This window comes from Mirounga leonina, unplaced genomic scaffold, assembly GCF_011800145.1.
Source record: "Mirounga leonina isolate KUSES-001 unplaced genomic scaffold, KU_Mleo_1.0 Mir_151, whole genome shotgun sequence".
Taxonomy (NCBI): Eukaryota; Metazoa; Chordata; class Mammalia; order Carnivora; family Phocidae; genus Mirounga; species Mirounga leonina.
The window spans coordinates 32607718-32624364 of NW_023270377.1; the positions used below are offsets into that span (position 1 = coordinate 32607718).

Consider the following 16647-nt stretch of genomic DNA (forward strand, 5'->3'; position numbering starts at 1 on the left):
CTATGACTGGAAGCTTTCTCTGCACTTTTTTGTACCACGAGACTCAGCTCAAATTCTACCTCCTCCGAGACGTAGTTACTCTAATCTGGTCCTTGCACACCCCTACTGGGTGGAGGTTATGGCCTCCCCCTGTCCCACCCTGGCAACTAATGTGTTCATCCCATGTGTTGAGCACCGGACACAGGTCAGACACTATTCTAGTTAATAACCACTCAAGATGTTAGCTCAGTTGAATCAAAATCCCAAAAATGTCTGTCCTTCCCTGCTGAACACCTGTCCCTTGAACTGTCCACTTCATTCAGAAGTCTTCTCTGAGGGGGAACACAGCCGGTGCTTCCTGTTTCTCAGTCAGGCTTGCGGGAGCCAAACCTTCACACGGAGGCTGACCACCCGCTGTTGTTGCCCTTGTGCAGGTCTGACTGGAGCCACCCTGGGAGGTACCAGGGCAGTGCCGCTGGGTAGAAGTGGGGGTATAATGGGAATGGGCAGATGGGCACTACTTGCAGCCGTGCCTAGAAAGCCTCCTCCACCCCTAGCCTGACGTTAATCGGCTTTGGGTGAACACTACCACTCTCAGCCAGCCGTTTTCTCTGCAGGTTTAATTTCTGTGATTCTGTGCAAATGATACTATCTCTCTCCCATATATCTTTGGTGATTATATGTTCCTGGATATCAAGCCATTATAAAGAGACTCGGGGTGCCTGGGTGGTGCGGTCAGTTAAGCATCGACTCCTGGTTTCTGCTCAGTTCATGGTCTCAGGGTTGTGGGATTGGCCCCACATTGGGGTCCATGCTCAGGGCAGAGTCTGCTTGAGACTCTCTCTCCCTCTCCTCTGCCCCTCCCACTCATGCTCTCTTCTCTCTCTCAAATAATAAGTGAATCTTTTTTTTTTTAAGATTTTTTATTTATTTATTTGACAGAGCGAAAGAGCACAAACAGGGGGAACAGTATAATAAGTGAATCTTAAAAAAGAAGAGAGAGAATCAGAAAATGGTCTGAATTTTCCCATAGTTACCATGTTGTAACAGGGCTTGATTCCTGACCAAACCATTTAGCATCAAAGATTTGACCAGCCATATGTCATAAAAGCAAAGGTACAACAATTAGAATTGAAAACAGCAAAAATTAAGCTTCAGTTCTTGTAAGAGCTCAGTCTTCCTGGGTCTGAATTCTGGCTCCATCATTTACTAGCTGTGTGACTTTGGGGAAATTACTTGACCCATCTGAGCCTCAGTTAAGAAGCTGTCAAATGAGGATGAAAAAAATACATATCCTACATGCAAAAAAATGAAGTTGGACCATTACCTTACACCACACACAAAAACTAACTCAAAATGGATCAAAGACCTAAGTATAAGAGCTAAAATTATAAAACTTTTAAGAAGAAAATATAGGAGAAAAGCTTCATGACATTGGATTTGGAAATAATTTATTGGATATATAATATCAAAAAAACAGGCAACAAACGAAAAAATGGGTAAGTTGGACTTCATAAAAATTTAAAAGTTGTGCATCAAAGAACAATGTCAACAGACTGAAAAGGCAACCCACAGAATGGGAGAAATTATTTGCAAATCATATATCTGATAAGGGATTAATATCTAGAATATATAAAGAACTCCCGCAACTCAAAAACAAACAAAGCAAAACAACCTGATTTTAAGAATGGACAAAGGACTTGGGTAGAGGACTTGTAGACCTCTAAAAAAGGTATACAAATGGCCAATAAGGACATGAAAAGTAAGCTCAATGCTTACTTATCATTAAGGAAATGAAAATCAAAACCATGATGAAATATCACTTCACACCCATTAAGATGGCTATTACTAAAAAAAACAACAACAACAGAAGATAACAAGTGTTGGTGAGGATGTGGAGAAATTGGGACCCTTGTGCATTGCTGGTGGGAATGTAAAATGATGCAGCTGTTGCTAGGGAAAACAATATGGCAGTTCCTCAAAAAAATGAAAAAAAAATTACCATATGATCCAGCAATTCCACTTCTGGGTATGTACTCTAAAGAACTGAAAGCAGGGATATGAACAGATAGATTTTTTTTCAAGATTTTTTTTTCAGATTTTATTTTTTAAGTAATCTCTACACCCAACTGAGCCTGCCAGGTGGCCCGAACAGATAGATATTTGTACACCCATGTGTATAGCAACCTTATTCACAATAGCCAAAATATGGACACAATCTAAATGTCTATTGACTGATGGATGGATAAACAAAACTTGGTCTATACATAGAGGACTATTATTCAGCTTTAAAAAAAAAAAAAGAAATTCTAATACATGCTACAACATGAATGAACCTTGAAGATGTTATGCTAAGTGAAATAAGCCAGTCACAAAATACTAAAAGGATAACTACTATATGATTCCACTCAGATGAGGTACTTAGAGTAGTCAAATTCATAGAGACAAGAAGTAGAATGATGGCTGCCAGTAGCTGGTGGGGAGGAGGAAATAGGAAGTTATTGTTTAAAGGGTACAGAATTTTACTTTTGTAAAACAGGCAGTTGGTGGAACATGTGACTCTTCTCTCAGGGTTATAAGTTCAAGCCCCATGTTGAGTGTAGAGATTACTTAAAAATAAAATCTTAAGGGGGTGCCTGGGGGGGCTCAGTCGGTTAAATGTATGACTCTAGATTTTTGGCTCAGGTCATGATCTCAGGGTCATGAGATTGAGCTCCGCATCTGTGTCTGTCTGGCTCTGCGCTCAGCGGGGGTCTGCTGGAGATGCTCTCTCTCTCCCTCTCCCTCTGCCCCTCCCCCAGCTCATGCATGTGCTCTCTCTCTCAAATAAATAAATAAATCTTTTAAAAAGAATAAATAAAATAAAAACTTAAGAAAAGAGTTCTGGAGATGGATGGTGGTAATCATTGTACAACAATGTGCATGTACTTACTGCCATTGAACTGTATATTTAAAATTAATTTAAGTGGTAAATTTTATGTCACACTTATAAAGTTGTTATATGTTATATATGCATATATTTTTAATATATTTTTAAAGTTGTTATAAATTTTACAACACACCTTATAAAGTTGTTGTGAGGATTAAATGAAATAAGTATAAATGCTTATAATAGTGATGGATGTAATAGTGTTACATAAATGTGAGCCATTATTATAAATATTCTATCTGTTGGTTATACAAGGGAACCAATGGATGAAATACATAAAGCCTAGAAAAACAGAAGTCTAATGGATCTTATATATGGCTAACTATGAACATATTACCTATAACTCAGATAGATTTTGATGAAAATCTGATTTGCTTTCCTAGAATTATAAATGGTTTTAAGGGATGTTTTGGAAGACCCAGGTCCCTTTTCAAAAAATGCCGTTAAAGCAAGAGGGATGTTTCTTTTCTCTGGAGTGTGTGGAATCTTCAAAATCAGGCCCTGTAGGCATTAGGAGTGGGGCTTTGGAATCAGTTGTCTGGCTTCTAATCCCAGCTCCACCCCTTAGATGTGTAACTTTGGGCAAGTTAATTAACTTCAAGCCCCAGTGTTTCCTCCTACAAAATGGGGGGTAAAGCTAACACCCAGCTCATAAACCTGTGCAAATTGAGTGAGGTTATATAGATAAAATGCCAGGCATACACTAAGCACTCAATAAGTGCTAGCTATTATTGACAATACTTTGACCTCATTGTCACGGTTGAACCATGATTCACTCTTGATCTTTCCTACTTCTAGCTTTATTAAAGGCTCTAAGTACAACTGCTCAGGAGCTGCTCAAATGGAGGACAGTTGGCACAAAGAGTACAGTCAAGTCACTCTGTTAACCTTTCACTGCTTTGGTGCCTACTTGATGCTTTGTTGATAGCCATCAGCACTGAGCACTTCTTAGGAACACCATCACAAAAGTAGCAGGTTGTTGCAAAGGGAACTTCTTCCTCCTGATCTTTAGCTCAAAAAATAATTTATTATTCTGCCTACTTTTCTGTATTTTTCTTTTTTTTCCTTTTTTTTTAAAAGATTTTATTTATTTATTTGAGAGAGAGAGAATGAGAGAGAGCGCGAGTGCATGAGAGGGGGGAGGGTCAGAGGGAGAAGCAGACTCCCCGCCGAGCAGGGAGCCCGATGTGGGACTCGATCCCGGGACTCCAGGATCATGACCTGAGCCGAAGGCAGTCGCTTAACCAACTGAGCCACCCAGGCGCCCCTCTGTATTTTTCTATTTTGTATGATGAATCATTATGTTCAGGACAGGAAAATAAACTTCATTCAAAAAGCATATTTCTCACAATATTACTTGATAAAATAGTAGCCTGAAGGTAAATTCATGGTTTGGACTTTGGCTGAAAACATTAAATAAAGAGTTAAGAACCTTGAGTCTTGAGTATTAGGCAGTGTAGAATGTGTAGGGATATATTCAGTGGAACAAGGTTGATATTACCCTTAAATGCAGCCACATTTATAAGGGAGATGTCAGGAGCAATACAACCTTGGTTGAAATCAACTATGGTAATCTAAATCCTATTTATCCCTCAATGGGACCGGGAAATGGGATGCTCTGTGAATTGAATTTTTGAAACAAATTATTTTTATTTATTTATTTTTTTTTTAAAAGATTTTATTTATTTATTTTTGCGCACACGAGAGAGAGAGAGAGAGAGCGAGCGAGCACGAGTGTGGGGAGGAGCAGAGGGAGAAGCAGACTTCCCGCTGAGCAAGGAGCCTGGTGCGGGACTCGATCCCAGGACCTGGGATCATGATCTGAGCCAAAGGTAGATGCTTAACCAAATGAGCCACCCAGGTGCCCCCAAATTATTTTTAATATACTATTTAAGCAATGTTCTATTGTTGGACACTTAAAAATATCACCAGATTTACAAAATTCTAAAAATATAAGAAAAAGAGGGGCACCTGGGTGGCTTATTTGGTTAAGTGGCCGACTCTTGGTTTTGACTCAGGTCATGATCTCAAGGTTGTGGGATTGAGCCCTGCATCGGACTCCATGTTTAGCAAGGAGTCTTCTTCTCCTCTCCCTTTCCCTCTGCTCCTCCCTCCCCTCCAGTGAACACATAAATAAATAAATAACTTAAAAAAAATAAAAAAAATACTAGGGCACCTGGCTGACTCAATCCGTAGAGCATGCAACTCTTGATCTCCTGGTTATGAGTTCAAGCCCCATGCTGGGCGTAGAGATCACTTAAAAAAAAAGCAAAACAAAACTCAGAAACCCCCACACTCTTTGTAACCAAATAAAACTAAAAAAATATATATATATATTTTTAAACATTTTATTTATTTATTTGACAGAGAGAGAGAGACAGTGAGAGAGAGAACACAAGCAGGGGGAGTGGGAGAGGGAGAAGCAGGCTTCCCATGGAACAGGGAGCCCGATGTGGGGCTGGATCCTAGGACCCAAGGATCATGACCTGAGCTGAAGGCAGATGCTTAACGACTGAGCCACCCAGGAGCCCCCTAAAATATATTTTTAAAAAAGAATAGGAAATACTAAAACAATGTGAAAATTATTGCATATTTCTGATGATTTGAGAAGTACTTGAAGATTCTGCCATGTTTCAAGAGAATCATTATGACTATCATTTAGATACTATCCCAAATTATGGTTATTTAGGTTTTATAGCTATTTGATGTCTAAATAATGGGAAGCCGAATGAATTAAAGCCCTCAGGAAAAATGGTTACTGCTTTGGGAATGTTTTAACAATATTTTCTCCTTTAAAAAAAAAAAGCAACATATTGTATGTATCTACAATTGTGAGAACTCTGCCATCTAATCTCTTGACTTAACACTTATCTTTGCTCGTTGGGAGTTGGGCCATCAAGAAAGTTAAAGGGTAAGTATATGTTGAGCTATAAAACCCAGACATACTGCCACATGCATGTCATTATACCCACGTATGGAAGTGGAAATAACGTGAGATGGTTGAAAAATTTAATTGCACCTCCCTGTGATGGCCTCTAGCATCACAGGTCTGAATGAGCTGGAATTTTGCTGGTTTCCTGATTCACAGTTTAGCCAGTAGAGATCCTTCTGTAAGTAGCACTACTCTGTCTGTTAACTATCTCCCATTCCCTCCTGCCCAATTTGGTTCTTTTACTTTGAGTGTGGTGTTTTTAACACATGAACTATATACTATTTGGACAACGAAATACTGACCCTGAGACATAGATGATGTGGTTATTGGTAGGCCTAATTTACAGCACTGTTTCTATTTCATTTCCCTACCTGACCTCACCTGGCTCCTTAGGTTTAACCACACTCTCTCTGCCACTGTTTACTTCCTTCAAAGGAATAGATTTTTATTTTTCAATAGATTTTTACTTTTAAAAATGTTTATTTTATTTTATTTTATTTTATTTTTTATTTTATTTTTTTTTTAAAGATTTTATTTATTTATTTGAGACAGAGAGAATGAGATACAGAGAGCATGAGAGGGAAGAGGGTCAGAGGGAGAAGCAGACTCCCTGCCGAGCAGGGAGCCCGATGTGGGACTCGATCCAGGGACTCCAGGATCATGACCTGAGCCGAAGGCAGTCGCTCAACCAACTGAGTCACCCAGGCGCCCTATTTTATTTTATTTTTTAAAGATTTTATTTATTTATTTATTTGAGAGAGAGAGAGCGAGCGAGAGAAACAGCATGAGAGGGGATAGGGTCAGAGGGAGAAGCAGGCTCCCCACCGAGCTGGGGGCCCGATGTGGGACTCGATCCCAGGACTCCGGGATCATGACCTGAGCCGAAAGCAGTCGCTTAACCAACTGAGCCACCCAGGCGCCCTAAAAATGTTTATTTTTAACAGGAGGAAATCTAATTGAATTACATATATACAGGGAATCCATATAAAGATGAGAGATTCCCCATAGATTTTTATTTTATTTTTAAAATTCCATGACTTAAAAAAAATAATGTTTGGTAAAAAGGTATGTATAAATAAAAATATGACTTTTAATTCCACCACCCATGGTTAAATGTTGATGTGCATCCTTCTGCTTGTATAACTAATTTTTGAAAATTGGGATCGCATTAGAGGGGCGATGTTTTCTGTACTGCCTAGTCTCGAATTCTGGGGTGATCATCTACATGGCTGTATAATCTTTTTTTTTTTTTTTTAAAGATCTTTTATTTATTTATTTGAGAGAGAGAGAATGAGAGAGACAGAGAGCACATGAGAGGTGGAAGGGTCAGAGGGAGAAGCAGACTCCCCGCCGAGCAGGGAGCCTGATGCGGGACTCGATCCCGGGACTCCGGGATCACGACCTGAGCCGAAGGCAGTCGCTTAACCAACTGAGCCACCCAGGCGCCCCTAGATGGCTGTATAGTCTTGAGTGAATGACTCAAGCGCTCTGTGCTTCAATTTCCTCACCTCTAAAATGGGTTAATAACAGTACACCCTCAGAGCTGATAGGAAGCATACATGAGTTATACACAGAGAGTACTTAAAAAGGTAGCAGGAACATAGTAAATACTAAAAAAATGTTAATGAACTTCAGTATTTTTATTAGATGAATATTACATTGTAATCTGTCCTAAGAATATACTGTGGATATTTTCTCACGTTATTCATGACTAATACATGACTTTATTGCCTGACTCCAAACCCATTATATGACTGTACTATAATTTATTTAATCAATGTTTCATTGTTGGACATTTATTATTTTCAATGTTTTGTATAGTAATAAATAACCTGTAGTAAACATTCTTGGGTGTAAATTATTGGGCACATCTCTGATTATTTCCTAAGGCAAATTCCTAAAAGTAGAATGCCGAATCAGAGTATTAGCTCTTTATAGGCTTTTGCCAAAATGCCCTCCCGAAAAGTCATGTGAATGTGTGCTCCTAACGTATGAGACAGCTCATTTCCCCACAGCCTTCTCAGCACCGGATATTATGATGTAAAAAGCTTCTTGCCAGTCTGTGGTTTTCATAATCAGATGGTGGTCTGTAGTTTATAAAGCTCTCCTCTTCTGAGCTGTTCCTTTTCTTTAATCCCAAATCCCTTCAAATTGCTCCTCCTATTTCAACCTACAATGTCCTCCAATCGTAAATTTCTGCCTGTAACTATTCTTTTCTTTCATTTCTGATTTCTTCACACAATTTCCCTTCTACCCACTCGGGGGTAGATGACATATTCTGTTTTGTTACAGGTGTGCGTTATAAATCTGGTAGGTGGGTACCAGGGGAGGACAGGAACTTACCCTCTTTTCAGTGAGCTCAAGTCTAACCCAAGAGGTAGCCATCCCCAAATAGACTCTTCTACTTTATAAAGTAAAAATATCCCTGCTGCCTGAAATAGTCAAGAGTCTGAAAGCTGTGGAAGGGATTCTTACTCTTGACAGGAAGTTAGCCTACATAGCAGTGTTTAATTAGGAAAACAGAAACCACTCTAAGTACTTAAACACAGCAAAAATTTAAATCAGGGCATTGGTTGCACAGGTGATTAGAGAGCTCAGAAGCCAGGAAGACGGCGAGGCAACGCTGAGATTAGTAATCAAAAAGCCAGCACCATCCCTGGGCTCAAGGACAGAGGGAGGAGCAGGTGGGCTCAGCTGGAGGAACCTGGTGAGGAGCCACACTGGGCCTGTCTGTCGGGAGCTGGACCACAGAGGTGATGCAGGTGTTTCTCAACACCTACAGATGGAATGGAAGGGGAGAAATACCTTGGCCTTTTTCTCTCCTCTTTTTCCTGTCTCCTTCCAGTGTCTTCCACTAGCAAATTCAATTAGAAGCTAGTAGACACAGATGTTTGTGGAATTATATATAGCCTGTGGTCAACCCCACTTTTGTGCAGAGCAGAGTAAAGTAAAGGTGAGGAATGGATTTGAGGACAAATAGGCCAAGGCCTGGCACAATGACATCTGGGGGCCCTTCCAAGTTCACAGACAATAGGGCAAAGTACAAAGCATGCTGCCCTAGAGAGGCAGGCAATTCCGGGCTGGAATTCTGGCTCTGTCACTTACTAGCTCTGAGACATTGGCCAGGTCACTTAACTCTTCTGAGCCTCAGTTTTCTCATTTATGAAAGGGGGGAAGAAAAACCATATGTCACTGGGTCACTGTGAAGATTAAATAAAATAAGGGCTATAAAATAATAGTAAGATTTCCACAATAATTGGTTTCCTTTCACCCCCAAATTTATGATTTTAAGACAAAGGACAATGGGCATTTGGTCACATCATTAAGCTTCTCTGTATTTTGGGGATGCCTGGGGGGCTCAGGCAGTTAAGTGTCTGCCTTTGGCTCAGGTCATGATCCCAGGGTCCTGGGATCGAGCCCCGCATCAGGCTCCCTGCTCCGCGGGGAGCCTGCTTCTCCCTCTCCCTCTGCTGCTTTCTCTCTCTCAAATAAATAAAATCTTAAAAAAAAAAAAAAAAAAGCTTCTCTGTATTTTGAAAGAAGGAAAAGGGGACAGGAATCTTTCCTTTTGGAAACTCTGTCTAGGGTGGGGTAGGTGATAAGTTGCCCAACAATGATATTGGAAGATGATGTAAGAAACACTGAAAATGCCCTACAGGATCGATTTATTCATTCCACCAACATTTGTGGGTAGTCACTGTTTTCTGGAAATGATTTAGACATGGTCCCTGCCCTCAAGGAGATGGTAACAGATGGATAAAGAGATACATTGCAATGCATGATGCTATGGGAATGTTCACAGAGGAGAGAGCAATGGGATATCTTTGCCTAGAGAAATGGGAGAAAGCTTCACTGAGGAAATGACATCTGAGTCGTATTTTGAAGGGTCAGCAGGAGCTTTGAAGTGTAAGCAGGAGCATAGAAGCAGATGCAAATCATAGTCAGAAAAGGGCACAGAATGTGTGGGGAACACTGAGCTATTCACATGGGTGGGGTCTTGAGGGGTTCATAGTTAAGGTGGTGGTAAGAACGACTGGCAGATGCTGCTAGCTTTAGAAAAGAAAGTCTGCCTGAAGGGCCTGGCATAAGAAGCTAATGACTTTAGCCTGTGGGAAATGAGAAGCCAGCAGTAAACTCGGGAGCAGTCGGGGTGCCTGGGTGGCTCAGTTGGTTAAACGTCTGCCTTCGGCTCAGGTCATGATCTCGGGGTCCTGGGATCGAGCCCCACATCAGGCTCCCTGCTAAGCAGGGAGTCGGCCTCTCCCTCTGCCCCTCTACCCCTCCCTCCCCACTCTCTGCTCTCTCTCAAATAAATAAATAAAATCTTAAAAAAAAATAAACTAGGGAGTAACCCAGCATCTATAACCTAGAGTTGTATAAAGTGACACATCTTTCCAGACTCTCTCATGGCCTCAGCCAAAGGGCTGATGCATGCAGTTACATCAATCAGGGGCCATGTGGACATCTCATAAGACATTAGAAAGTATGAATCAGAAAAATGAGCACAGGGGTTTTCCCTTAAGATTAAATTCAGAATGGAAAAACTCATTGACTTCTCCTGCAGATGCTGAAGGGCTCAAGGTAAATATTTAAAATGTTCTCCCTCTCCCTTCCACAAAGCCAAAAACATCAGAGGTGTGAGGATGATGCTTGTGGCTATGAGACAGGATTTCAAGGATTCTGATGAAACGTCTGCTGGCCTGGATCTGTCTGAAGCTGAAAAGGACTTTGTGTTACTCTAACGGAAAGGAAAATACAAGATGAGGGTAATTCTGCCCCTGATGTTTTCAGAGCCCTTTCACATACAGTATCTCATTTAAGCCCCGCGACCACTGTGTGAGGCCCCCAGGGCCCAGAGCACAAGCCCATCTGAGAGATGAGGCAACGGAGGTCCTAGGGTTCCATACCTTCCCTGGGGTCTGAGACGGTGTAGCCAAACCAAAGCTGCAACTGGATTTCCAGACACGCAGGCCAGCGCCTTCCCCAAACCCAGGACTGCTCTGCCTACCTCTCTCCTTCCGTACGCCAGGATGGCTTTTTTGAGGTCCTGCAGTGTGCGCAGTTCAAGACCCGGCCTCTTCCTGTGGCCTTTGGGGCAGTGGGGGCCTTGTCTCCTCTCCTCCGGTGTCCATGCTGATAAGGCTAAACCTTCTGAGTAGAGGATCAGGGCCCCCTTCCTAGTACTGAATGTTTTGGGGAGAAAGAGGCTCCAGGTGTGCGGGCTGGCACTGCCCTCCTCCTTCGGTTTGCTGACCAGGACATAATCTTCTGGAGACTTCCAGTTCAAGTAATCCTGCAACGGAAAGAAACCCCCTCAATCCATGGCCCCTTGATAGCAACAGACCTGGTGCAAGGTGTTTGACAGTTTTTTAGTGACCGATTTTCTGTGAATTGTTTTCATGCTGTCCCGGGACACACGCACTCTTCGGAGCAACTGGTTTTGTTCTCCACATCTCGGAATCAGTAGAACCTCAGGCAGGGTTCGGTTTTACCCCACACAACTTTCAGCAGAGCCATTCAAGCCTGGAGGCTTCAATAGGCTAGTTAAAATGTCCTGGTATGCAAGTAAGTAGTCGTAAGTATCAAGGGCAGCAAATAACTTTGAAATTATGGACTAGATGGCAGTTTAAATAGGGGCAAACCATTCATTCCAACCCTCACTTCAGCTGTACACAGGAAGGCTTTCTGTGCATATCCCAGATGCTATGTAACATTACCTAATTTGGCTATTTCGGACCCTATAAAGTAGTTGCATATCTTCTAAGTAAGTAAATGCCATTGGCCACAGAGGTCCTTTGAAACTTTATAGGTCTTTTAATATAGCAAAGGTCAAATATCACGACAAGCTACCATGACAATGGCAATCTCTGTGTGATCCAAACATTTTCAAAGAACCCCACTGGGTTTCTTATTCCTGGGGGGATTCAGTGAAATAAAATTCCAGTACAGGGGAATTTTGCCACCTCTTTAAAATCTTCTAAAATGAGATTTAAAAAAAAAATTATTTTTATTTTTTGCCTATGTTAAGTATGAGTCCTCTGGGTTGAATTCCAGAAAGTTCAAGGAAGCCATTGAAATGGTATGAACATACACAGTGTTTCAACCACAGAGCAAAACTTCTAAAAACCAAACAGCCATCAACTTGCCTAGATCCCAGGTGGAAATTCTGGTCTTGAACCAAACCATCTGAATTCTAAACAGTCTGGAATCTCCTTCAGTCTAAAGCAAATGAGGCTGTAAGTCATCGTGCGAGGGGAAGGAGGAGGGTTCCAGGGGCAGTATCAACGTGCAAGCAAACTTCCTTATTTTCTTGAGTTTTACCAAGGAGGAGGGAACGTCTACCAGCGACCCCCACCCCCCAACCTCACTAACAAACCAAACCAAGGCAAGCACGGCTCAGCCCCAAAATATTCTCCCAAAATATTCAGCTCTGAGAGCATTCTCCTCCCACCCCCAAAATATTCAGCTCTAAGACTCACCTCTGGTTCAAAATAGACTTCTAGCTTCTGTTTGTTCTGGACCAACTTCCCATGTCCCCGGCTCAGGAGAGAGAGCGTGAACATGTTTCCCTTCTGACCACCCTTCTCAAGGGCAGTTCATCGTGGTTTTGAAGGCTGAAAACTGGTCACACCTCAAGATTTCCTGAGTTCAGCAGTGAGCCCAAGAAGACCACAAACACTGGGCCTTTTATTAAATACATTTTTCCTTCGTACAGCAGCTTCTTAATAACAACCAGCCACACAGTTTAGACAGTGTGTGTCTTTGTCGGGAGAAAAAATAAACCGCAAACCCAGACTCCTCAAGCTCTGGATTGTCTACTCTCTGGGCAACCTCTCTCTCTTCTTCGCCTGCGCCCTTGTTGTCCCTTGGTCCTGTTGCTCTGTTACGGGGCTGTGTGCATCTACAGATCTGGGCCACTGCACCATCCTTCTCATTGTGAGTGGAAGGTTGTTTCCTGGTTGCTATGGCAGCACAGGGAAGTGAAGTCTCTTAAACCAGCCTAGGCAAGGCAGAGACTGCTGAGGGCAGTGTTCACAAAAGGGGGGGTGGGGTGGGGAGGGAAGGTCAAATGGACGTTTAAGGGACCAGGCTCAGATTTCAAGTCCTGATCTCAGGACTAGGGGGTGATATTGGGGTATTTTTTCTGTCATAGTACTCATCTTGCTTTTAGAAAGTGTCTTCCCCTTTCTCTTGATATGCTAGCCTTTCACTGTCAGCTAACCATTAGCAGACTCGGAGGAGTTGTCTAGGTCACCTAAAGCAACCTGTGACGTTTTCCTTGGCCAAGCTCCAGCATCTCCTCAACTGGACATGAGGCCTTTTATGGTAGCTGCTGCTTTGCATGGGTGAGCGCAGATACTGGGAATCTCCAGGTCCTTTGCATATCTCACTTGGGCAACTCCCAATTTCCAGAGGGGGGGTACTTGGAAGATGTTGGGGGAGGGTGACATTTTGGTTGTCACAATGACTGGGGACCTCCACTGGCATTTAGCAAGCAGGGTCCTGGGATGCTAAATGGTCGTCTGCAGTGTGCAGGACTGTCCTGCATGATGCAGAATTTTCCCACTCCACATACCATTAGCACCCACTTTGAGAAACATGGCTATAGCCTGGACTGCTTGGTTCTCCTTGATGTTGACACTATGAGGGCAGGACGGGGGGAAAGAGAGTCAGGAAACCAAAGGACCCTTTTGCTGGTGATCTAGAACCCTGCTTTGACCTAGAAAACCAACCTGCCCTGACATCGTCAGCTGAACCTCCATGGCAGCCTTGTGAGAGTGCCCCCTGCAGACTTTCCGGAAGAAGTACAACAGGCTACAGGCCCAGTTACCTTTCAGATCTCCCTCCGTGGTGGTGACTTTCCCAGAAGGCAGGTTCAAGTCTCAGGAGGAAGAAATACAGGTCATGCTATATAATTAGATTTGGTTTATCATGGAAAATTAAGGCATTGAACGCAGAGGTTCAAAACTGAATTTAGTCAAAACCACAGTGGGTGCCATTTCAGTACTCATTAGAATGGCTATTGCTAAAAAACAAAACAAAACAAAATACCAAGTGTTAGTGAGGACACGAAGAAATTAGGACCCTTGTGCACCATTGCTGGGAATGTGAAACAGTGCAGCCACTTGGAAAACGGTGTGGCAGTTCCTCAAAAAATGAATACTGTATGATCCAGCAATTCCACTTCTGGGTATATAATCCAAAAGAAATGAAAGCAAGGATTCAAATAGATCTTTTTTTGTTTTTTTTAAGATTTTATTTATTTATTTGAGACAGAGAGAATGAGAGAGACAGAGAGCACATGAGAGGGGGGAGGGTCAAGGGAGAAGCAGACCCCCCGCCGAGCAGGGAGCCGGATGCGGGACTCGATCCCGGGACTCCAGGATCATGACCTGAGGCGAAGGCAGTCGCTTAACCAACTGAGCCACCCAGGCGCCCTCAAATAGATCTTTAAATACCCCATGTTTATAGCAGTATCACTCACAATAGCCAAAATATGGAAACAAGTCAAGCATCCACTGACAGATGAATGAACAAAATGTCACAAATACATACAATGGACTATTATTCAGCCTTGAAAAGGAAAGAAATTCGGTCTCAGGCTACAATATGGAAGAAACTTGAAGACATTATGCTAAGTGAAATAAACCAGTCACAAAAGGGAAAAGATTACACGATTCCAATTATATGAGGTACTCAAAGTAGTCAAATTCATAGAGACAAAAGGTAGGATGGTGTTTGCCAGGGTGAGTGGGAGGAGGGAATGGAAAGTTAGTGTTTAATGTTTAATCTTCAGTTTGGGAAGATGAAAAAATCTGGAGATGGGTGGTGGTGATAATTGTACAACAACATGAATATATTTAATGTTAATGAATGGTACATTTAAAAATGACTGAAATGATAAATTTCATGTTATACATATTTTACCACAGTTAAGTCTTAAAAAAAAGAGAAGAAAACAAAAAACTGAATTTATCACTTTATAATCTGAAGGCCAATTGGTCAGCATTATTGTGGGGTGAGCTCCTCACCGCAGGTGAGACAAAATCCTACAAGATGTGGGTTTCAAATAGTTCACGGGGCTCTTAAGCTACAGTTGCTCCCTGTCTTTCCCACTCTGCTCCTTTGATGTGCAAAAAGGACACTCAACAAAACTTTACTGAGAGAGATACATATTAATTATATATTACTAATTAATTATATAATATAACATATATTAATATATATGACTATACATGGCCCCTGTCTTCAAGAAGCTCCCAGCAGACCCTATGACCCAGCAATTGCACTGCTGTGTATTTACCACAAAGATACAAATGTATGTGATCCGAAGGGGCACCTGCACCCCAATGTTTATAGCAGTGATGTCCACAATAGCCAAACTATGGAAGGAGCCGAGATGTCCATCGACAGATGAATGGATAAAGAAGATGTGGTCCATATATACAAAGGAATATTATGCAGCCATCAAAAATCGAAATCTTGCCATTTGCAACGACGTGGATGGAACTAGAGGGTATTATGCTAAGTGAAATAAGTCAATCAGAGAAAGACAATAATCATTTGATCTCACCAATATGTGGAATTTAAGAAACAAAACAGAGGACGATAGGGGAAGAGAGGGAAAAATGAAACAAGACAAAACTGGAGAGGGAGACAAACCATAAAAGACTCTTAATCTCAGGAAACAAACTGAGGGTTGCTGGTGGTGGGGGAATGGGGTAACTGGGTGATGGACATTGGGGAGTGTATGTGTTGTGGTGAGCGCTGTGTGTTCTGTAAGACCGATGAATCACAGACCTGCACCCCTGAAACAAATAACACATTATATGTTAATAATAAAACTAAAGGAAGAAAAGAAGATCCCAGCAGGGTTGAGAAGACAGGCCTATATGAATCAGTACCTGAGAGGCGATGTGACAGATATGATAATGGAGGTGGAGTTAAGTAGGTGCTCCAGGAAAAGAGGTGGGGGGGTGTTGTGTGGTGGTGGGCCTTGTAGAAGGCTACGAAGAGGAGGGATATTAAAGGTGGGCTTTGATAGACAGCAGTGTATGGCAGGAAGGGATCATGACCTGAGCCGAAGGCAGTCGCTTAACCAACTGAGCCACCCAGGCGCCCTCAAATAGAGGATATTGCAGGAGGCACGCACAGGAAAGTTTGAGATCTCTGGAGATGGGGCAATGTCTTTGGTGTAGCCAAAGCCACAGGTCATGTGGGTAGAGATGCAGCTGGAGAAATAGGCCAGTTGGTCAAGGCCGTGAAGACCACATATGCCCTGCGAAGGAACTTTGGACTTTATTCTTCAGGTTTCTTTGTTTGTTCTTTTATTTTATGAGATGCAGGAGTGGGAGAGGGGTGAAAAGAATAGATGTGAAGGGTTTTGAGGTAAAACCAGTAAAACGTGGAAATTATTAGATTCAGAATTAGATTGCTTAGACATTTTTAGTAGTATCATTTCAAACATTTTGGTCATTAAAGCACAGGTCATTTCCTAACCTTCGTGTTTTCATAGAACTTCAGACCTGAAAAGGACAAATGGTCACTTTGTTTTTGTATTTGTTTTCCTCAGAATGGTTCACAAGTTTGTAATGAGATTTATTTTGAATTTCAAAGGAAGAAACAGCCCTGATCCATTACTGAAAATTAAATTACATGGAATATATCATAAAATAGAGTAGTTCCGAGTAATTTGTATGACACTAGTTCTACTTGTTCTGTAATAAAAGACTGTGTAAAGTACTACAGTGTTTGTAGTCTCAAACATTCCTTTATTGAGCCACTTCTATGCTGTGTTGTTTGCAGT

At 42.0% G+C, this 16647-nt stretch overlaps 1 protein-coding gene across 2 annotated transcripts in view; it reads right to left on the minus strand.

The window, feature by feature from the left end:
* Window positions 1-12403, minus strand: part of KIAA2012 (KIAA2012 ortholog) — a 102687-nt gene extending 90284 nt beyond the window's left edge. For both annotated transcript variants that reach the window (XM_035007364.1, XM_035007363.1), the window contains exons 1-2: window positions 12320-12403; window positions 10849-11133 (exon numbers count right to left, since the gene is read on the minus strand). In XM_035007364.1, coding sequence (XP_034863255.1) covers window positions 10849-11133; window positions 12320-12403 — 369 coding nt within the window. The remainder of the gene's footprint in view (window positions 1-10848; window positions 11134-12319) is intronic.
* Between the last annotated feature and the right edge of the window lie 4244 nt (window positions 12404-16647).